Source organism: Phaethon aethereus, assembly GCF_964289735.1.
Source record: "Phaethon aethereus genome assembly, chromosome: 6".
Taxonomy (NCBI): domain Eukaryota; kingdom Metazoa; phylum Chordata; class Aves; order Phaethontiformes; family Phaethontidae; genus Phaethon; species Phaethon aethereus.
In genome coordinates this window covers 26,558,504-26,582,369 of record NC_138580.1, presented here as the reverse complement: position 1 = coordinate 26,582,369, position 23,866 = coordinate 26,558,504, and the positions used below count along the sequence as shown (strand labels likewise).

Genomic DNA, 23,866 nt, shown 5'->3' with positions numbered 1-23,866 from the left:
AATGATCATTGTATAGATTAGTGTTCCATATTAACAAGTAACACCCTGTCCTACTCAGTGTTTAATCAAACAGTGTTTCAAAAAGTAGATTGAAATATTTATCATCGAACAATAGGATTCTTCTTGGGAAGAGAAAGTCTTTGCTTTAGAGTTCTGTGGCAATGAATCACTGTCAGACCAGATATATGGGCAGCTATGTTTTGTCTGTTAAAAGTGCCATAGTTATTCTTGACAAATCACTAGGCAAATAGTTGAGGGCTGTATTTTAAGTTTTTCCAGCAGCTGAGTTTGCTGGAGAGTAAGCACAGCTAATGTTCAAAAAACACAAATGTTGAAGATGAATCTAATGGTGCTTTAGAAAACAATTTGGATTCACACTTAATTAAAAAAAAAAAATTGGTGTTTATTTTGTAGAAAATCTGCCTTCAGTGTAATGTGAAAAATGAATGTAGGCATTCTTTGGTTCGGATTTCCACACGGGCTGAAGTGCAAACTTATTCTTGCAAAATCTCTGCCTTGTTCATTGAAGCTTTCCCTGTGTTTTTCCAAAGCTGTTTGGATATGTAAGCTGCTGTCATAACAAATCATCAAGAATCAATCCTCTGAGAAAACAGCATTAATATTGAGCCCAAAGGACTTTATCAAAATTCAGCATTTTATACCTATCAACCAGGCTGGGAGAGAGAAAGAGCTATCTGGGCTTCCCAGTGTTTCTTGGCAGAATTTTTGGGAGATGAACGAAACCCCCTCTGCTTAGGCCTGTTTGAATGAGTTTGTCCAAGGTTACCAATCAGTGACGAGAAAAGTATGATCAGCTTTTAGCATGCTTTATTACTGTTCTTTTTTTAAAAGTATCTTAGGAATGAACGATTCTTATGGTCCAGTAAGTAAGTGGAAAAAAAGCGCTAAATACCTTGATGCTAGTTTATTAAAATCAGTAAATAAGGCAGTGATAGTCAGTTCATATTGAGTAAATACCTTAATATACTCCTAGAGTAGCTACATTTGTAGTCAGTTACATTGCATTGTAACACATAGGAGCAGATAACTTAAATATTATATATATTATTGTATGCATAAATGTTCTTGCCATTAGTTGCATTTCTGTCACTTTTACTTAACATCAAACAGCTAATACTGTGTATAATATATACATTCAATTATTCTTAGAATATTTTTCTTTTTCTAAAGATGCATATAATCTCATGACTTGTATCACTTGGCACCCATGTGATCATGAGTGTTACTTAAAATAAGTGAGAAACTGGGGCACGTGTTGACAATGCACTTTCAGCCCTTATAAGTGTTCCAGTAGTTGGGCACACCTGGTCAGAATTCTTTGCAAACAATTGTGAACTTGATCAGACTTTTTGGTTGTTGGATATTAGGTTGTTTGAAGTGCAAAAAACCAAAACAACAAAACAAACAGACTAACAAATTATAAACAGTATAGATATGTGTATATAATGAATTGTTTTCTTCATTTTCATAAATTATTTTGTCAGGCTTGGCTTTTTTCTGTTGTGTGAAATTCAGTGTATTTTTAGGTTTACAGTGTTGTGTAAATGTCAGTTAATAATATTTTTTCTAAGAGATTACACCAATTATTCTAACTAAATCTGATTTTTAAGACCTTTTAACTCCTGAGATTAAAAATAGGATTTAGTCACCTTACAGTCCTTCTATACCTATTTCCCAAGATAAGTTTTTGCTCTGATAATACATGTAGAATATTGCTATCCAATTTGTTTAGATGATTTTCTTAATTTATCACAGAACTGGAATGTATTACTCATTGTATTAATCTTCTTAGATTGGTATCAGGTATTTACTTGTCTCAGAAGATCACATGCTTAGATTTCACTTGTTTAACTTTTCTGTTTTTAAAGGGACATGTATGTTGTGTTCTTTTGGAAAGTAATTGCTCCTTTTCAGATTCAGTAGTGTGACTGCTGTGATATTACACACACCTCGTTGCTGAAATTTTACACCATCCTGTCTTCCAGTAGCACCTGGGTTTGACTCTGACATTTGCACTGGAGAGCTTTTTCATTCCTTCCCTCAAGAAAGAAAGTTCAAACGGATGTGTTTAACTTTTGCGGAGCACTTTTACATGTCCTGTAGAATATCTAGAATTCCCCTCTGATCTTGGCATCTGCCTCTATCTTGTTGCAGATGATCAATGAAAATAACTGCAAAAAAACAGCAAATGACACAGAGGTCAGCTTTGTACAAACAGTATTCAGAGCTCTCTTACTATGAAAGATAAGTGTTAGTGGCACTGTCGCATGGGTCAAAATCATGTTACTAGGAGAAATAACTGTAGTCTCACTTCTGAGAAATAAGGGAATTCTGCAGTTGAAGCACAAGACTTTGCCGTACTTGTTTTGGTGGTTTTGGGTTTTTTCTTGTTTGGCAGTTCTTAAAGTTGTTTTGATTTTATTCAAAAATACAGCACTTACACTCCTCCCAAAGCACGGTTCTGAGTTATTTCTGCAAAGGTTCTCTCAATGTTTTAGCAGGCCGATATTGTACAAAGGAAGTTTGCTGATCAGAGTAGAGCAATGAGACCTGCTACCACTCTTCTAGGTTTTAAAAAGAACTGAGTACAGCTGATGATGATAGGGGCTCTGGTCGGTAGCAAACAGGACATATTTGAAACCTACTGCCACTGTCATCTTACTACCTGTCACTCTTGTTGGAAGTGGGGGGATCAAGTGTGAAGGGAAGCAAAGATCTAAGGATTCAATAATAATAAATGAAGTAGTGAAAGGCAAAACCCTTGAGGTAATTTTAAGGAGAAAACCTGTACATTTAAGGTGGGTCTTCTGTCTTTCAGTGTCTGCAGGAACATGGAGCTGGACTAGAAGTAAAAGGCTCTTTCCGCATATTCTTGTCCCCTGCAAGAACATGTGCATAATCTGACTGGTTCTCAAAATTGTCTCAATTTGTGTTTGTTTTTCTTTCTGGATATATATTATCAATATGTCTGCCTACGTAGAGGTGTTTTTTCCACAGGAGTTATTCCAGGCATAGGATATCACGTATCAATTCAAACTGTGCTGCCAGCTTCTGCTTTGGGTTTATATGAATAAAGGTTGAGCCAGGAGTCTCTAGAATGGAGAAATGAAGGGAAGAGTTTAGTCTTCTCACCAGCAGCATTATCCTCCTTTAGTTCAACTACTTCAGGAAATAGATTTGTCTCTCGGGCAAATAATGTTGGCTTTTAAGCATATGAAGATTTGAATTTGACTACTTGGGGAAAGAGTGTGGTTGATCCAACTCTTGCTGAGCATATTTGCGCAGTAAACGCAGGCGCTTAACTTATATGGCACAAACTCACCTCTGGGACTGGAAGTATTGCAAGAGAGTGATAAAAATACTAACTGCTTTGCAGTATGATATCCTGCTACTATATTAACTAAAAGTAGATCACGTGGTGTATGACTTAATCGAGAAGCATCAGCTACCACTAGCAAAGCAGATACCCAAGAAACATGTTTCTTTCTCCTATTGTAAATAGACTTGATGGTACAGATGATGCTCTTACAGGATTATGCATGATACATACACTGCATACCAAAATTACCTGTCTGTTTTAGGCCCATGTTAATTGCAACCAGCCGTACTTCGTTTAAACATTTAGCAGTACAAGGGTCACTTTCTGTGAGCAGATCTTTCTGTGATTCAGTACCTCTGGACACACTTAGCACAACTTCTCAGGTACTTAAGGCAAAATAAGCAGTACTTACAGGTGTACCCAAAATTTCTTATTGTTGCAGGTTATTTTAGTATCTGCTAACAAGCTGACTCGATACATAGAACCATGCCAACTAACAGAAGATTTTGGAGGAACTCTCACCTATGATCACATGGATTGGTTGAATAAAAGGCTGGTTAGTTTTCATTTTTTTCAAATGTCCCATTCTTGAGCTATGAATTTTTATTTGTGTAAGAACTGCAAAGTGTGTAGAAATAGTCATATGTGTAGTAGTGCAGCTCAAATGCATGAATAGTCTTACAATAACCAACACTGGATTTGATCAAGGGATGATAAAGCTTATATAATCGATTTGTTGAACTAACAGGTTCATTAATGAAGCTCTCTTGTAGATCCTCACTCTAGAAGAGCCTGAGTGTATGGTATAGTTGCTACAAAGGGAAATTGTTTGGCTGCTGGTAGGAGAAATCAAAAACAAGGAGGAAGTATTTGGACCTACAGATCTTCTGAGGTTACCTCTTTGGCCTTGGTTCCTGTAGACTGAGAGTCAGGTTTTAAGCCTCTGTCAGTGCAGTTTCCCCAGGAGACAGAGAGATGCAGTAAATTTCTAGGAGCAAATACGTCCCTAAATTGTTAATAGACACAAACTGTTTAAGCAACTGTTGGTGTGCATAGCACTCCAGAATGCTTTTAATCTGTTCTTCATTGATACTTGTTTTTCAGTTACTTAAATAGAATTTTTAAAACAATATTTAATCTTCTATGAAACAGTATGTTCCTTTCCTGTGCAATTTATTCTTAAAATGAGCATCTTCAGGTGGGATCTTGGACAAGGAATACTCCAGTGTGTCCCAACTGCAACTGCCCAAAGCCTTCAAACATACTCTGCAGCCAATCTTACAGCAGTACTTCCCCCTCAAGAAATCTGAGGGCTTAAACCATGTGTACCGTGTTTCTTTTCGATGTATCTCAGCAAATTGTGTGTTCAGACCCAAGGGCAGAGAAAGCATCATCTGCCGTGCAGCTTTTTTCTACTGGTCTTTGCATGGCCTTTATGTGTGCGTAGATTAGGGCAAGGCAGCTTGTTTCTTCTCTGCCTGAGACTGAGCATGCCTGGACACAGGGGATGGAAGGGAAATCTATTATTTTCATTGTAATTTATTTTTGTCTGGTATATACAAATCTGGCTTCTCACTCCTGCATTCATAAAATTCATGAGGGCAGTACTTGCCTAGCTGGGACTTTTGCTTTATATTTGGTTCAGATGACAACTGAAAATTTTTCTCCTGTCCCTCCCCTTTTGCCTCATTTCATTTGTTATGTATATCAATGAAGAACCTCCTCCATTGCAACTCCTGTATTCTTAAACTAGACAAGAGAGCAGAAATGTTGCTTAAGGTACAATCTGCAAAATAGTTTATAGCTGTTTATGGATTTTTTTTTTTCCTTTTGTAACAACTGAATTTAGCTTGTATTTTATAAACTACTCTTTTATAAATTGGCTCTTAAAAGCTGTCCACTTTATGTCCTTTTTGGTTTCCCTGAAATTTAAGTAGTCCTAGATAGGTTAAGGAATGTTCATCTGCAAGCTATTGATTAATAATTTATTAACACCAAAAAGACCTGAAAGTTATTGTGCATGTCACTTATGGCACCTGATCATGCTCAATTCTGTCAAAAAACAAAAACATCCCCCAAAAAACAGCCCTTGGAAGTCAGGTACAAAGGAATTATCTGAATGTACCCAGTGTCTGATTATACAAGCCTTGTTATCTGAGATCAAAAGCCCCTATATTCAAGGAAACTGATGAGGGTATTTCTATATAATACAACTTTCGTTTAGCTTAGTTATTCATTATAATATAGCCCATATTAGTAGTGATTAAAAGACGGGATCTTCACAGAGTTGATTATTTTGATCTGTTCAAGGCAGCTGTCAGATGTCTGTGTAACATGCCTTGATTCTCTAGCATTATTCTTAAGATTTATTTAAAGGCTTAAATGAAGATGTAGAATAAATATATTCATAAGAACTTCCAGGTTTTGCAGAAATCTCAAAATTTTTCAGTATTTCAGAATTCAGTCCATCTTTATATTCAGTGTAACATTCGCTATCTCCCTAAGGAATCTTGGTGCTCTTAAGTGCTCCCTGAACAAAACATTGTTTTTTCTGCTCTTTCTACCCTGCCATCTGTATGTTGGAAGGTAATTACTCTGTATAAAGATTGAGGTATACAAACAGAACTAGTGGATAAATTTGCACTGAGGCCTTCAATACTGCCGCTTATATGATTTTACTTTCTTAAATTAAAACCTGCCTCTTATTTAGGTATTTGAAAAGTTCACGAAAGAATCAACATCCTTACTGGATGAGCTTGCTCTAATTAACAATGGAAGTGATAAAGGAACTCAAGAAAAAGAGAGGTGCGTGATCAGCTTTTTGAAGTAAATGCTTTTGGATTATAAAATTTAATTTGGAATTCCAATGTTATTGAAAAAGATTATATGTCTTAAATATTTTGAAATGTGTAAAGAAATTCTGAAAGTTTATAATGTAGACTACACAATGCATCAGTAATTCATCAGTGTGTGTGTAGTGGATGCTCATTTGGCTATTGCCTACATGCAGCTGCACTTCTGTTTTAATACAATGAGTTGAAAAAGTGAGGGCTTTACTGAGTGAGAAGAAACATACAGTCTCCTAACAGCATCAGGTAGCTCTGGTCTTAGTTGAAGTTTTTAGTGCCACTGTAATACAAATTATTAATAGTGACTTTGTTACTCTAATCATTAAATTTATTACTATTAATAATGTGTTTCTTTACTTTATTCAAGATCAATAGATTTGAACTTCCTTCCATCAGTTGATCCTGAGACGGTATTACAGACAGGTATAGTAAGTTGAAAAATGATAATGTTGGTCAATAAAGTAACGTTACTTGTTTTTAAGTCCCAAGTGAAAGCACAGAGGGCACAATAATTATCTTAGCCATCATCACAGTGTAACAAACTTATCAATTAATGTCATCTTTGTTGGGTTAAAAAAAGTGATGTTAACAAATAAATGGAAGAACTCCAAATGTGTCTCTTTAAATATAGTTTTTAATAATCCTGATAACATCTTTGCAGTATTAACATAATTAATGCATTTAATTTTGAGAATTCATTGTTTCTAGATGTCAATATGTTGGCCTTATAGCATGAATGTGTCTCAGTAGCCACCAAATGGTTACGATACAGACAGCATTTTCCCCACACAATTCTGGTAATTAGCATCAGCCTAGTTCTGAGATGACCATCTGTAAAAGTGAAGCATACAGTCTTCTGACTCTTTGCTGCTTAGACTCTCCCTTCAGCATTAAACAATTTGGTGTTCTTTGATTGAAATGGGCGCTTTTTTTAAGGTAAATTTCCTATTGACAATAAAGTGTAGTAGACTGTTGATTTGGACTAGAAATTTGCTTAAAGACTGGTGCCTTTCTAGAATAGGAAGTAATGTATAGTGTTAAGATGGTGGTCAGAGTGCTCAGAATCCTTACCTTATAGCCTCCTACAAACTAATGTGTGGATCACATGTAATATTTTCCACACAGAACTACTGGCTTTACATACCCTCTGTGTAAAATTTTAGCTTATTTATATATGGGATAATAGTGTTTGAGTTAAAAGGTGGAAAAAATAGTTCCTTGCTGTGGTCTTTGAAGTTTTTAGAATATGAACTATCTGTAGATGCTGTTTCTAGATTTAGTCTAATTGTGTATCCTCCTCTAATGGTAAGATTTTTGGACAAAACAACACTTCAGTTTTGTGTAAGCAGGTGGCTCCCAAGAACATGAATTTATATGCTTTCTCTGTTTTCTTAATTATGGCACAATGAATTTTTTTTCAGTGATGAAGTTTAACTTTCATTAAGTCATGGGAGTTCCTAAGAGGCAACCTTTCTCTTTGTTAGATGCACTGTATTGAAAGTTTGAGAATAAAAAGTTAAACTCTCCCCAATTAAACTTTCACATCTCTTAAGGGTAAATATGAACAAACTGAGGTTTTGGATAAAAAGGCTTCTGTCTTCTGTAGTTACAAGTACTGTTGCTTTCACAAGCTCCAAATCCCCATATATAGTTCTTAGAATATATAGTTCTTAGAATTTGGTAAGAATCTCATTTAAAAAAATGTTTTTACATTGAAAATGTTAACCGTTTGCTGCTGAAACCATACAATAAAAATTCAAAATTATCCCGGTAGAACCATGACCTGTAAAAGCCTTTAAGTCTGTTTGCTCTGCATCTGTGCCTATCTGTATAGTACGGATGAAATCCAAAATGTTTGTTTCTGTAGTATGACAGGATGTATTTGATTTCTTAAGACATGTTCATTTCACAATAATATATGCTGAGTGATTTAAAGTTGCTTGCTGCAATCTCCAAAGCCTTTGGTATTTTGATTGTCTAGGTAATACCACTTGAATTTAGAGTCTATATTTCTGCATTTTCCTTGAGGTATTAAAATTACTATTCTAGTGGTATTTTTTTTCCTTTTAGTGAACTGGCGTGTTATCATTTTAAGACCTGCAGAAATTGGCAGATCTTCACTTCTACACCAACATTTCTTTAGTGACCAAATCCTGTTGTATTTGTTAACTTGTTCATTGAGCTTTTGGGGAACAAATTGATGAACTCTGTTTACTGGTAGTATGGTGTTTACATCCTGAAAACTTTACCACAACTTAACAATAACATTCTTCAAACAATTTAAACAGAGGATTAAATAGTCAAAACGTTATTTTTGCATATATGAAAGTTGGTGCACTCTAGAGACTCTGTACCCTGATATGGTGCTTAGGAGCACAAAGAAAAAGGTGAGAAACATGATTTAAAAAAATATTTGATCAAAATACTTAGTGATCAGCGCCACACTTTCTATGAAAGTTTTGTACTTGCTATAAAAATCCTGAAAAACAGCAGAGAAATTATACGCTCAATCTGTTAGTGCTTCTAGATCATTCATTTAATCTAAGAACGTGAATTGTTTGAGAGAAATACTTTGGATCCTACACAGTATTTTGAAGTAAACCAGAATATTTATAGCTGTTTCAGGCTCCGGATTGCGTTTTGCAATTGTTTATTTACATTAATCAATACTATTGTCAATATGGATGTTGGTTACGGTATCTCTTTTCTATATCTAAAATATACCACATGATTTCTACCCTATTTTATAACTGTTACAACGCCACAAACTGTGGCCAGTGCTCTGCTTGAAATGGTATCATTAAATGTGCCCAATGTAATGAAAGGCCATTAGTTGCAAAAAGGTACCACCAGATGGTCTAAAAGCAGGCATGCTTACTAATAATTTTTGTGCCTGTTTTTTGAATCTAAATTAACTACATTGTTATATGTATTCTTAAAGGTCACGAGTTACTATCTGAGTTACAACAGCGTCGATTCAATGGTTCAGATGGAGGGGTATCCTGGTCTCCGATGGATGATGAACTACTTGCTCAGCCACAGGTCATGAAGCTACTAGACTCACTCAGAGAGCAATATACCCGTTATCAGGAAGTTTGCAGACAACGTAGCAAGCGCACACAACTAGAGGAGATTCAGCAGAAGGTAATGCAGGTAAGCTGGAGTCATTCTTTAATACTGTGAGGTGAAGGTTTGAGCTCGAGTCCCAGACTATGTTTCTTACAAAACTAAGAATCAGAGGTGAGACCTTCATGCCTCCTTTCACTCCTCAAACTGCAACGTGCTAGTTTCACTTGACACTTTACGTTGTGGCTACCACAAGTGACTTTCCAAAGGCTGTTCTGATACTTGGACGTGATTAGAAAAGCGCTCTCTTGCTATCACGCTGAAGAACCTTTGCATTGTCCCTTTGTTGCATACTGAGGCAGTGTACCCCTGCGTCGTCAGAGGGTCAAATGTGTAACCTGTTAGCAAAGAGAGGAACATTCACAATCAAGACACATTTGACTGTGTTTTGGTTGAGAGTTGGAAACCTTCCCCTGCCCACGTTGTTTTAAGTTCCTGTTACTGAAGATAAGCCATTATTTATTACTTTATTTGTCTAGTGCTTTGTGTTTTAAATAAGTTAAAGTCATTAAACTCTGTATGTCAAGGGTACCCTGACAAGAATGAATACAAAGCTTCCTAATCAATTGTGTGTTAAAGGTCATAACAAATTGGTTTGGTCTTCTGGAAACAGGCATGTAATGAGCACTTTCAACATTTTCTCAGTAGACCCTCAGTTGAGAAAATCAAGGAAATTGAGTTAATTTATTCCTCTTGTGTTTATTACTTGAAATTAGATTTATGTTTTTAAGCTTCTGTATAGTTTGAATGTGAAGAAAATGGGGTGGATATTGCTTTTAACCTTTCAACATGGACACTTCTAATGCATGAGGAGTGCAAATCAAGTACTTGCACTTCACAGTGTTCCAGGTATGGGTAAAGGTAAAAACTAATCAATCTTATTATTTCTAGCAGTGAAAATATAAATCTACTGAGGAAATAATTTTCACTTATGTAGTCATTCAGATTATTATAAAAAAATGAAAAAAGTAAATGTTATATTTTGTTATGTTGAGCTGGAAATAAGAAAAAAATTTGAGATTAAAATCGTACTATATAGAACATATTAGCATGGCCATGAGTATAATCAGGTGAGACTGACTTTTCCTGTGTTCAAGTTATAGTGGTTGAACCAGGTGTGCTGATTGAAATGAGATTTATAATGTACTTTGGCAAACCGATATTGTTAATACATTTAAATACACTTGTTTACTGGGACATCAGCCTCATTTTGCAATAGTTGCATTGGAAATAGTTACTGGTTTGCTCTGTCTACAACTATGGATGCTACATAGTAAGTGAACAGAGTCTCAGTACACGGGACAAATGTTTCACTGTTTTACAAAGTCAATCAGTTTTATAAAGTGCATTTAAAAGCTCTCTAAATGGCATACAACTGTATGGGAAAAAATTAATAAATCTAGAAATTTATCTAGTTTTGGTTATGGGAGAAAGTAAGGCTAACGGAGAAAAGTAAGATGATGGACTGGAGGAAACCAATAGAGCCAAAGTGCTATGGAATTTATTTTGCCAAAACAAACAGAAGTTGCAGTAGAACGTGCTTGCAGTATTTTCAGTTGGAATGGGCGTGTACATAGAGAGTTTTCCCTTGTGTTTTTTTGGTGGTTTTTTTCCTGTTAGCTTTCATTACAATTATATTCCTATTTCATTCTTTGTGTTGCTTCTTATACTGCTAACCAATCCTGGCTTGCTTTTGTGTTTCATTTTCATTATTTGCTGCTTCTGCTTACTGTGAGCTGCTTAGTTTTTACTTCTGCCTCAAAGACCTCTTAGCCATAACCACCTCTCTTCCCTTTTGTTTCCAGTATCCTACCCTCTCTTTTTAACTACCACTCTGACTTCTGCTCCCTAGTTTTGCTTCCCTTCATCTTTCATTCTGCAGTGTAAAGATGGCAATGACTTCCAGATGTTTTCTGATGAGCAGTTCTACTAAACAGACTGCTGATGAGCAACTCTTATGATAAATTCTAGCGTTGTACCTCCTTAGGCAGAGGTGTTAATTACTATTTTTCTAATCTTAATTCACAAAAATTAGTGTCAGGCCTTGCAGTAGTCTAGTCAGTAACCATTTAAAAATATATTTTATGAAAATAACATCGCTTCTTTCTGCAGGTCCCCTACTGACTCTTTTCTCCTCAGTTCAAGGATCTGTCCCACAAGAATGGCCATGTACTAAGCTAAGCAGTTTCAGAGGCGATGCAGTAGGTGATGGAAGCTTATAATGGGGAGGTGGTCTTGGTCAGCGGGGACACTGCTAAGCAGTAGTCTTGTACGCTGTTTCAGACTTGCACGAGAACTGTCATTTCCATATGTGAGTTTTCCAGGACACACTGAGGTTGCAGGGGAACATCTGGGTGCCTTCACTTCTAGGTCCATTCATATTTAGCCAGCAACAGCTGTGCACAGGTGCTGAGCACAACAGGAAGCTTCTCTTTAAACAAAAAGAACCTAGAGCTGCAGGGGCTTAATTTGCCCTAGAAACTATAAAAGTAAGGAAGACCTTTTCTCTGATTCTCTCCCTGATCCCGCTGCGGGGGAGGCGGGGGCTGAGCGAACGGCTGGCTGGTGGTTTTAGCTACCTGCTGGGTTAAACCACGACATACATGCTCTGAAACAGTGCTGCTGGGGGCGGAGCCGGGAGAAGACACAGAGATGATGACTAAAAGGTGGGGTGAATCGAGTAACCTTCTGTAATGGTGACTGTCATTCTTGATTACTGGTGCAACGTAGCCTAGCAGCGCTAGGAGAATGGTCCAATTTGTCCCCTTTTCATTTGTCTTCGTGGTTACGGTGTTACGTTGCGTATTGTGTTGCATTTCCTGAAAAACTGCGTGAAGCTGTTCTGTCATCTTTGTTTAAACAAAAAGGTCACATTAAAGAGAGGAAGCTGGCTTCCTGTGCTTTTTCATTAAGGTTCAGAGTGGTGGTATTACTGCATTGCCTAACTTCAGGACTCCAGTAGTAAGTGATTTTGCACTAGATTTCATAATGGCTCTCTCTGTTTTCTAGATATTTAAAAATTTATCATAAAATGTTGCCATAGATATTATTTGATAATTCAAATGTGTATAAGGAAACAAATTTGAGATACTCTGCTTGCTTTGAATAATATTAACATCAAATTAAATAGTTTCAAAATAATAATAATAATAAAATACATCCGATACCGTAGTCCAAAATTGTATTGCCATGACCCTGCAAAGATTTCTGCAAAAGCAGATCCCGTGAAATGTGGCCATTAAGAATCTGTAGGAGATTGCTGCTATTTAAATAGAGAAACATGAAAGACACATACCTAAAATAAGTTGCTATGTAAATTTAATTTTTGAATAAGTACATATCCTGTACTTGAGTGTTAATATATTCAACAAAATAAGGAGAAAAACTGAGACGTGAGGTTAAATACATGTGCGTTGTAATTCAGTTACGCAAAAAAAAAATCCTTGTTTGAACACAAGTCCATTATCAAGAAAATTGTGTTTTAAGTTTTTTTTATTGACAGAGATTTGAAATGACTACATAGGTGACAAATCTTTTGCTACCACCTGCTTTCATGGAGCTGACAACTATTTTTCATTAACCTCATTGAATTTTCTACTTAAATCTTTTGAAGATGTGAATGGATTCAACAGTAAGATTTCTACAGATCCTAAAAAGATCTCTCTTTTTCTCATAAATGTATACTTTGAATTTTTCTGCTTATGTTACAATTTTTTTTAAATACCAGTTTTCATGTAATTGATTTGCAACTTTATTTTTGTCATCTTTGTCTTATTGACAGGTAGTCAATTGGCTTGAAGGACCTGGATCAGAACAGCTAAGAACCCAGTGGGGAATAGGTGATTCAATTAGAGCTTCACAAGCTTTGCAACAGAAACATGAAGAGATTGAGAGTCAACACAGTGTGAGATTTCCCATACCTTTTTCAAGTAGCAAAATAATCCTAAGTACTTGCAGTTATGAGCAATGTATTTTGGTTATGAGTATCTAGGAATTTTGCATGGTGCATGAGGGGAAAATACCTGAGAGTTTAAGAACTTAATATGGTCATTACATGTACATGTTATTTATTTTTTCCAGTGTAGAAAAATACTGACTTCCATCTATGTTTTTTGTTTTTATTACATTACAGTAGTTCTCAAATTTTCACGTTGAGTAGGAGTAATTTTCCTTTTTCCTTCCTGCCAAAATAGCTGAGAAGTCCTGTACTTCTCAGGTGAATAAGTTAATATTTTTGGTTTTATTAAACTACATTTACCAGTAGATGAAATGGGCTTTACACTTTCACTGATCAAGACTTAAGCTATAGGTTGTGTTAATAATGAAATCTTGAAGAGACTGTGGTGTAACTGTACTGACTTGATGCTTCTAATTTTGAAGATTTACTAATGTTCAGTGAATACTCAGTGATCCCAAAGGGGGTGTTGCTCCCAGTGCTTTTCCTCTCTTCTGACTTTCCTTGATTCTGTCCACTTTTCCTAAGTTCCCTTTGCAGTCATGGCAAAGAAAATAGTCACCGGGTTATAATTTTTCTGATGTAATTTAGAAAAAAACCAACCCATCCAAACCTTCAGTCTGAGAAACACTGCGCCCTAAACTACATTGGTTTTATTGACTACATCTCTACCGAATACAGTTTCCTTGCTCAGATGCAGCAGTGGGTGTTGTAGATGTCTGGTCAAGTGAAACCCATCTCCTCTGTCTTCATGTTGCTTTAAGCACTTCAAGTGATGTCCTACTCTGAAAACCAGTACTTTCTGAAGTGTAAAACATCTTACAGTTAATTCTAATTGGAAAGAAAAAAAAATCCCCTGCCCACTTCATTGACAAAAATAATTTTTAATATCTTTCAGTCATATTAGCACTTCAAACTGAAAAGAGAAAAGAAGATTGAATATATTTTGTTCTCACCTGGATATCTATAACCGAGAACTACGCTTTAGCTATACACTCCCTGAAATCATTGAAATCCCACTGAAGTTTGCAGGCTGGCCTGCAGTTTGCTCATCACTAAAGCACTGACAAGGTGGAATGCTGCTTGGTTCTAAGGAGTTCCTAGAAATAATGGTCGGAAAAATTATTTTTAATTTTATACCACAAAGAGTAATTGGGAGACCACTGGCCTACCTTAAATTTAGATGCCTGTTTATAAATGAAAACCATTTTTTGACAACAGCACTGGAAAAATGTGCTTTGCCTTTTTGGTGTTTCAACATCTCGTAATAGCTGAGTGTACTTTCCTCTTTTATTATTTTTCTATTTTTTTTCTCCCTTAATAATTGAATTCACAGCCTGTATGCTTGCTTTCTTTCATCAGCTCCTACTTATTGTTGATTATATTACTTCTATTTTGAACATACTTGCAAAAAATATTTGATTTGTTTTAATGATGGGCTTTCTTCAGTGTACTCCAAACCAAAAAAAAAATTTTCTTAGGGTGGTGTTTTGTTTTGGTTTATTTCTTGGTTGGGGGGGATGTTTTGGGTTTTTGTGTTTTCATTTTCTGACTGTTTTATTCAGGAGAATTATACGAGAGCTGTTATTTTTGAGCAAATGTTGGCCTTTTCTCCATGGTTTTGAGCTGTCACATACAGCTATGCCTACCTTACCCCTGTGGAAAGGATCAGGAACACACTTTTTGTATCTGGTTTACCAGACTCTTAATTTCACTGATAGCTTGACCAAAATCAATTACTGCAGCTGTTTTACTTGCTTTAATGCTAAAAATAAAAACTAAACATTAATCTAGCTTTGTTTGTTTGTTTGACTTTGCATATTGTAGCTGATTTATTACACTCAGTAAGCTAGATTTGTATGTTCGGTGTCTAAAGGTAATAATGAGTTATGTTGTCTGAACTGAGTTTATTGAACCTATATATCTCTAGTACATGTGTGACAATGGAAGATGTTTCCATATTATGTCATCTTCATTGCCCCTTTTGGGGTAGATGAGAGATTTATTCTGCTCTTAAACTTTTGGCTGATTGTTAATTTAACTTTTTCATTACTTTTTTTTCCCCTCCTCACATCTTTTCATACCCTTGTGTCTTCCTGTGAGCAGAAGGTAGAGGCAGCTTTGGGTAAAAAGAAAAAAATTTTCAGAATATGGATATTTATATTTTTATGCTTTGTCAATAAATTATGCAAAAGCTGAAGGCATAATTTTAAAACAATTGCAGATACTCCAACAGGAGCATGACAAGAATACCAATTAAATCAGATATTTTAGGCCAATGGATGGTGCTATTCCATAGCATTAGAAATGCATAGGGCATTTGAAGGTCACTTTACTGTAGGCCAAAATAAAAACTGTTGAGCAAATGTGTTTTGCTTTACAAGCATCTCAGTCATGCAAGATGTGAATGTGATTTTGATGTATCAAGTCATTTTTAAATCTCCCAGAATTGTTAAATATTTTCTGTTGCAAATACACCACCATGACAACATAACTAACTCTTATGTAGGTATTCAGTAATCAAAGCATTTGAAAAACAAATCCACATGTTTTGAATTGAGTAGTATAAAGCTTTCCTTAAATAAGAAACAAGGATCAGTTTGAAGTTTCTGTACATGGATACTCCGTTTTATTCAGAAAATGAAGATTACTTCCACTTTGACGACAGTAGTGCTTTTTCTAAGAAAATCGTTGCTGGTTTCAATCATGTCACTGAAAGCAACACCTAGATAGTCTTATGAACAGCTTTTTAAACAGCTTACCACTTGGCAAAAGGTCTTTTGTTTCAGTAGAGCATTCTAGACATGTAAACATTAGAAATTTGTTTTTAAATGGTGGAATTCCTCTCTTGGTTCAGTAAAATAGTTTGAGTTGGAGTTTATGCTGGGAGCTGGTAGCCATGCCTTGTAATCTTCCCTGCACCACTTTTTTTATACTTCAGTACATATGTTAAAATGTACTAAGCATTTTTTGAATTGACTTGAAATTAGGAATATTTTTTCCTTCTGAGTAAGATTTCATAATTATACTGCAAGCAGTAATAAGTTCATTTTTTAATGTGATCATTTATTAGTCTGCAATTAGATGTGTTGCAGACCCTTTGCAAAATTACATGGCATTTTAAGATAAATAAAATTGTTTGGTGTTACTTTAATGCTTAATTTTCTTGTCTTTGTAGGAGTGGTTTGCTGTTTATGTTGAGCTTAATCAGCAGATAGCAGCTCTTCTAAATGCAGGGGATGAGGAGGACCTTGTGGAATTGAAAGCATTGCAGCAACAGCTGAGTGATGTGTGTTACCGGCAGGCCAGTCAGTTGGAATTCAGGCAGAATCTATTACAAGCAGCGCTTGAATTCCACAGTGTTGCCCAGGATGTGAGTTTTTCTTCTTTTCTCAGGTTCACCTGTCAATATATTATTGCCTTAGTACTATAAATGTTGAATACATGGGAAAAAAAAAAATTTAGGGGGGTGGGGCAAAATATAATGTCACTTGGAAAATGCCTTAAGTCTTCATTTACTGTAATAGAAACACTGAGAAGCTGGATTTCCCCTTTTTTGGGAGGGAAGTGCTTTGTAATATGTCTTATATTTCAATAGCCTTTGAAATAACGTGGTTACTAGTTAAAAAGTTAGTTACACCCCACTTTTTTAAAAAAAATTAGAGGCATATGCATTAATTGAACCACAGTTTGGTGTACTTTTCATAGTTTCTTTTTTAAATAGGCATTTATTCATTTCCTGTACTTGTCCAAAACAAAATCTCGCTTCCTTCCCTCTCTCCCTCCACTTACGAATGTATGCTCTTGGAATTTTATAAGCAGATGGGTCTATCTTTCATCTCAACTTTCATTTCCTATAGATGCAAAAAGAAACTTCTAAAATTACAGATTTACAAACATTTAGAAGATTGCTGACCCAACCATCTGAAGCTCAAACTTCTTATTGAATATCAACATTTATGTTGTTTTTCATTTTAGTTGTCTCAGCAATTGGATGGCTTACTAGGAATGTTGTGTGTAGATGTAGCACCAGTAGATGGAGCATCAATTCAACAAACTTTAAAACTACTGGAAGAGAAATTGAAAAGTGTTGGTGAGCAAAATATTTCCGCATTTGATACACACATTCTAATGAATGCATCTAATGATCACACCACCCCTTTTAAAAAAAGACATCAGGAAAATAGTGTCAATCTCTTCTGACTCCTAGCTAAGTATAATGCTCCACCTAGCTACCTTTGACTTGCTTGCGCTATAGTAGTTCTATCTGGGAAAATGATCTGGAAATGTCTTCTTTTAGATGTTTTACATGTAATATATATTGTTATAGATGATTGCCATGCATTTCATCTGTAAACAAACTATTTTATGCCACTAATCATCCTTATTATCTTGGGAATATAGTGCTTAGATGATCTTTTTGTCTCCAGAGCTGACCCCTTGATGATTGTTATCTGCTCAGTTTTAGAATGCTTGTACTGAGTATTTTGCAGTAGCTTTGAATGTATATGTTAATAAGTGGCACATTTAAGGTTGTTACACTGTCAAGCATATAAAATAGAATATTTCAATTGAAAGGGACCTACAATGATCATCTAATCCAATATGTTGTAGGAGAAAGAGCTTTGAAGCAAAATCATGTATGGTAGAAGTAGTTATGATTACTATATAATAGTTTGAAGGATAAACTAAGATATTCATTTACGAAAGCAGATAGTAGAGCTGATAAATAATAGATATAATAGCAGATTCTAAGCGTTGGCATATTTCAGTATAGAAAAATGTATCAACTATATTAGGTATATTATAAAGTAGTAACTTCTGCCAGCCATGGGAGAACAGTTAGGCTACAACTGCTTAGCAGTGATAAATATTTTAGGTATTACACAACTGTGTGACAGACAGACATTAATTAGCTATTTATGTGCTGAGAAGTTAATACTCACTGTCAGCTTTTATTCCTTTTCTTGTGAATCTTTCTGCTAGGTCATAAAAAGAGCAATATATTAGCTCTTTGTTAATATAGACAAATGCTCACTCACACTTAAAAGTTGGAAAGGGTAGTGGAAGACGGGTAGTTATGTCGTTTGTCCCTCTCCAGGCTTCCATCTCAGCTTCTGTTGCATTTCATATCTCTCCTTTTGGGGGCGGGGGGAAACACCCAAATTTATTAATGACCATTGACTTTTTTACTTTCTTTTTTCTTTTTTGTGTTTAGACTTAGGCTTGCAAGGCTTGCGTGAGAAAGGTCAAAGTCTTCTTGATCAGATATCTAACCAGGCATCCTGGGCCTATGGAAAAGATGTGACCATTGAAAACAAAGAAAATGTGGACCATATCCAAGGAGTGATGGAAGATATGCAGCTTAGAAAACAAAGGTAATAACAACAAGTTCTAGGCATTAAGATTTCTGTGTGCTAATAGGTCACTTATATAGAGACTGACCATTTTGCTTTATCTTCAGTAAGGGGTGCAGTACAACTATAATTTTTGTTTGTGGTATATTTAAATGGGACAGACGCATCCCTGCCTAATCTGTTGTAGCATATTCCTAAATCCAAGCACCTTTTGTATTTTGGATGGAGTATTTGAATGCTTTCCTGTACTTGTGAATACTCAACAATTATACGTTCCTTTTTATATAGAGTTATGGAATGGATGGAAGAGGCATCTTTTTAGATGTTAGCAGTTTGAGATGGAAGGTATAATAAGATTACAGTAGTGATGATGGCTCTAAAATGATGTATGTATTATGTATGACTTGTTTTACCCTCTTCTTTAGCGCAACCTCTATCCTTTGAGCATGGCATTTTTACTCCTGAAGATAGGAAAAAAGATGAGATGGTGTCAGGGGGACAGGGTAGAAAAAGGAGGCACAGAGTTCAGTTTTCAAAATGTGGGTCTTTTTGTGAGTTTTGGAAAAAGATAGTGGGGAATGAACTTCTAGTAGGGAAAAATGCTGGGGCGAGTTGAATTTGCAAGAAGGACGGATTTTGCCATCCTCCTCTTTCTCCAAGCCCTTTCATTCATTATTTTTTTTCTTAAAGATGTAGTAGTACTGGATTGGCTATAGTACTGCGTTTTTGTTACTCAAGTGGGAAAGAATCAGATGATGTTGCTCATTATTACTGCTGGAACCCCTGAGACAATAAAGTACTCTCCATAGAAAGTGCCTGAACTTGAGGGCAGTAGCTGAACAAGAAGGTTCTAGGGAACAACCAGGTCTAATGAGCATCAAGTTGCTCATTTTAGGAATTAATTCTACCACTGACAAATTGTTTTCTTTGGCAGCTTAGTGTAAGAAACCATGTGTTTCAGTAACTCTTAGAAAGCGTTGTTTTAAGTATGTCCTCTGAATCCTAGTTGCTTGAACAGCACTTGTGTTTAGAGGGCCAGCTGCAAAGAGCTGTAGAGGACCGTGTGCCACTGTGCAATAAAATGACAGTTGGAATTCAGTACTGAGAAGAGAAATGCATGTGGGAGAAGAAAAAACTTTTTATACATAGTAATGGTCTCTGAACCAGCTGTTAACTCAAAAATAAATGTTGGAAAACTTTTGCAAAAGTTGATTTAATGTTCAATCATACTGTGAGAAGCAAGTAAAACACCAAGGATTGTTAGGAAAAGAATAGAAACTGAAAGGAAAATGTCATTGTGTCACTGTATAGATTTGTAAGCCATTTGTGTTTTAAGTGTTACACAGTTCTGGTCCCTGTCCTCAGAAAGGATATAGAATTGTGGGAAGTCAATTAGAGGATCAAAAAGTCAATAAAATGTTCAGACAGGTGTGAAGCAGCTTCCAGATGATGAATGATTAAACAAGGTTCTTCAGCCTGGATGAGAGAGAAAAAAGTAGCATTAATGCTCTCAGTAGCATTTAACAGTAATTTTTGTGAACATGTCTTTTTTTTTTTCTAAATTCTGTTGAATGTTTTTCACTATTTATATACACATGTAGTACAATGTATATTTCTAGGGGCATTTTGTTGCTTTAGTTATGCTTTTGGAACCCACAAAATGTTTTCCTGCATTATTAGAGCTTAAAATTTGCTCTCTGTAAGCATCACGGCACTACAGGACGTGTGACAAAATGCAGCACGCTAACAAACTGTTCTTTGGAAGTGCTTATGCTTGCAACCAGTCTGAAACAGATCTGTGCATACCATCTTTTACATTCATTTATAGCACTAACTGTTGTTGACATTAGTAATTCCATTTGCACTGGACAGGAGTCTGAATCTTACTGTCTACTTAGTAGGCTCTGAAATTGGAGTGGAAAGGTCATTCTGCTAAATGTATTAGCTTAGCTCTCACTGTGGAAAGAAAACAACTTTCAATACTTTTTTTCAAATTCTAACTAGAGGAAGAACTGCAGAATGTGCTTAATCCAGAATAAGAGAATTAGTTTAATAATTAGATTTTGAAATGCTTCCTGATAAGTTATAGCAAAGGACATTATCATATATCATATAAGGGTTCAATTATTACAGTCCATAGTTAGCTAAAAAGAAAACTGGAAAGATGTTAATACATCTTTTCAACAGTCCTCATTTTATTCAACAAGAAAACTTTGCCACCAGCTCAGAGTACAGTTCAGAATTTTGGCAGGTTTAGTCCAGCTTTCACCTAGGATCAGTAGGATAAAGTCTGTCTTAGCCATGTAAGCCTCTGTGTGGCAAATCTTACCCATACAACAAGGTGAGGAACCTGCAATGCTGCTGGAAGGGCCTTGTATTCTGGTATTACTGTGTAGAGCTGAGCCATATCAGGAGCCCTGGTGGGTTGTAGTGCTCAGTTCTAGTTATTGCATGTTTCTTATTGTTAAGTGAAGCATTACATATTTCGGCCCAGCGAAGCACCACAAAAATGCTTTAGTCACCTTTTCACGAACACTTCCGTCTTAATGTTGCGCGCTGAAGACATTGTTGTCAAACTCAGTGTATTGTCTGCTACATGTGTGTTGGTGAGTCTTTCTGTGCTGCTGTTTAAGGTGTGAGGATATGGTGGATGTGCGGCGACTGAAGATGCTTCAGATGGTACAGTTATTTAAATGCGAAGAGGATGCTGCTCAGGTATGGGAATGCCTAAAGAATTTCATCAGTCCAGTCTTTGTAGTCTACTGGTTAAGTTTATGGGGGTTGATAGTTGTACAGTATTTTTTATCGCTTTTAAATGTGGTTTTATGTAGTGAATTTGTGCAGTGAAAATAAAGGATATAGCAATGACTGGAAATAGTGTATTTGGTGATTGCATGCATGATCTACCAGTTTGTGGTATCTCTTAACTTTTTTTCCATATTAAAAGTATGTGCTAGTGCTGAAGTTACTTCATCCTTCTGGATTAATTTATTTTTAATTTACTAGGTTTTATTCTTTTAACTTCTGTTTTTAAGGCAGTAGAATGGTTAAGTGAACTGTTGGATGCTCTGCTGAAGACACACATCCGATTGGGAGATGATGCTCAAGAAACGAAAGTTTTACTGGAGAAACATCGAAAATTTGTTGATGTTGCACAGGTGAAATTTTTTTTTTAGCAATATGGGTTTTGTACAGTTTTTCAGAAGATCTCCTAAGTAGAATTGGTACCCATATGGACAATCATGGAACAGCTGTTACTAGTCTTAATGGTTTGCCTCAATGCTTGAATGAAGAAATAGTGATTGCTGGCATTGGTGATGAGCCTAATGAGATTTTGAAGATCCATCAACAATAGCAATGCTGCAGTTTCCTACCTTAGTTTATCTGATTCATATAGGCAATGCAAACCACAAAACATACGCTTCACATTGACTTTCTTAAAAGGCATATATTTCAAACAGTCGTTATAAGGACTGCAATAAAATACTAAAATATGGATGAGCCACTTTGTTTCAGTCTATTTTGTGCCGTACTTCATGAAACAGAGCCTTGTCTTTCTGTTGGCTTTCCAGGTCGTGTTGACTGTTGGTGTATGATGGTCCTGCTTGTACATGGAGTTTTGGCACTAGCAGAGTTAGTGGTTGAGCAGGACCGACAGCTTTAACTCTTGGCTGTAGCAGCCAACTAATGAATCCTGCTGTACAAGAGTCTGCTGAAATCACTGAAGCCATAGGGCATGTTTGCACACCTGTTTGCAAATCTTGAGTATGCAAACAGACACTGGATATGTGTGAAAGAATTTCACCCAAGAATAGAAAGTGTAACAAGCTGGGCATTTTTCAGACATGTACTGCTTTTAGCAATGTCTAATTCAGACTTGCCGATGAACAGATGTGATGTTTTCAAACTGCATTTGTTACACTGGAACTGATTTTTCTCTTTTGGTGAATTAGAACTGATGAATACAGGAGGGTAGCTTGTTGTTACAATGATGTGCCACAATGCACCTGGATGCTGGGTGACCACAAACACAGCGACCGTGAAGTCAGTGAGACAGTCGTCTTGTCAGTAGATACCAAGTATCCCATGTAAGATCCAAGCAGCTATTAGAAGTCTTCAGGAAGTTCTGGGTTTTTGCTGGTGTGAATGCTAGACAACAGGGGAATTTTTTTTTTTAATATTTTTTTAAAGAGCAAAAGCACTGTTTGGTCATTACAATTTTAGTTGTACTTCAGCAACGTTTTGTAGCAGACCAGATTAGTTCAATATACTTTGTGGACCTAAATTGAGGAGCTTTCATAAACTTGTCTGCTGTTGTTAACTAGTTCCTGAGTTAAATGCACAGTTTTAATGTGTTTTCTTTCCCATGCCCTCCACTTTTTAGAGTACTTATGACTATGGGAGACAGTTACTGCAGGCAACTGTTGTCCTGTGTCAGTCCCTGCGATGCACTTCAAGGTCCTCAGGGGACACGCTTCCAAGACTGAACAGAGTCTGGAAACAGTTTACAATAACTTCTGAAGAAAGAGTACACCGGCTAGAAACGGCTGTTGCATTTCATTCAAGTGCTGAAAAGGTGAGTGTTGTGGTTGTAAGAAGAAAAAATTCTTATCAAAATTTAAGCAAATAATATGTAAGAAAAATTAAGTTGTCGGTGTGTATTTTTTTCCCTTTTCTAAATATTAAAAAAAGCAGAAATAAGAATTTAAGCATATTTTTTCTAACTGTTAATTTCAATTTTTAACGCAATTATTGCTTGTATACCTACGTTGGTATAGGACCTGCTTAAGAAAAGAGAACTGCAGCCTTGAAGTTCAGGTGCATTGAGTTGGAGCTGGAAATAATTTTTTTTTTTTTTAATTTTTCTGAGGGGAACTGATGTTGCTCGTGAAGCATTTTTTGTGTCTTTTTGACTGTAATTGTTAAAGGCAGGGAACACTTACTGACTTGTGCTTTAGTTTGTGATTGTTAAAGGCAAGGAACACTTCTGGATTTGTGTTTTTGTGCAAGATATAATACAAAGCTATAGGGTGATTTAAAGTATTTGGAGAGTTAAAAGGAATATTGCCTTTTAAGGTGTGTGCTTTTTGAATGCCATATCCATTGCACAAACTGTGTAAATGAATGCAACTCACACCGGTTTAGTTTCCACGCATGCTCTGTTGCTGCATCTTGTATTTTGCACTTGGAGAGTTTTGAACATGCTTCCTTCAAAACACACCTCTACCTTGGTATGGTT

The 23,866-nt window shown here is 36.0% G+C and overlaps 1 protein-coding gene across 1 annotated transcript in view; it reads left to right on the top strand.

The window, feature by feature from the left end:
• The window catches only part of SESTD1 (SEC14 and spectrin domain containing 1), a 53,778-nt gene that overhangs the window by 26,220 nt on the left and 3,692 nt on the right, over nt 1-23,866 (top strand). Inside the window, exons 5-15 of the mRNA XM_082001410.1 lie at nt 3,783-3,896; nt 6,051-6,145; nt 6,557-6,612; nt 9,131-9,342; nt 13,097-13,219; nt 16,449-16,643; nt 17,249-17,363; nt 18,489-18,648; nt 21,261-21,342; nt 21,663-21,785; nt 23,012-23,203. Of these exons, the coding sequence (XP_081857536.1) occupies nt 3,783-3,896; nt 6,051-6,145; nt 6,557-6,612; nt 9,131-9,342; nt 13,097-13,219; nt 16,449-16,643; nt 17,249-17,363; nt 18,489-18,648; nt 21,261-21,342; nt 21,663-21,785; nt 23,012-23,203 (1,467 nt within the window). The remainder of the gene's footprint in view (nt 1-3,782; nt 3,897-6,050; nt 6,146-6,556; nt 6,613-9,130; nt 9,343-13,096; nt 13,220-16,448; nt 16,644-17,248; nt 17,364-18,488; nt 18,649-21,260; nt 21,343-21,662; nt 21,786-23,011; nt 23,204-23,866) is intronic.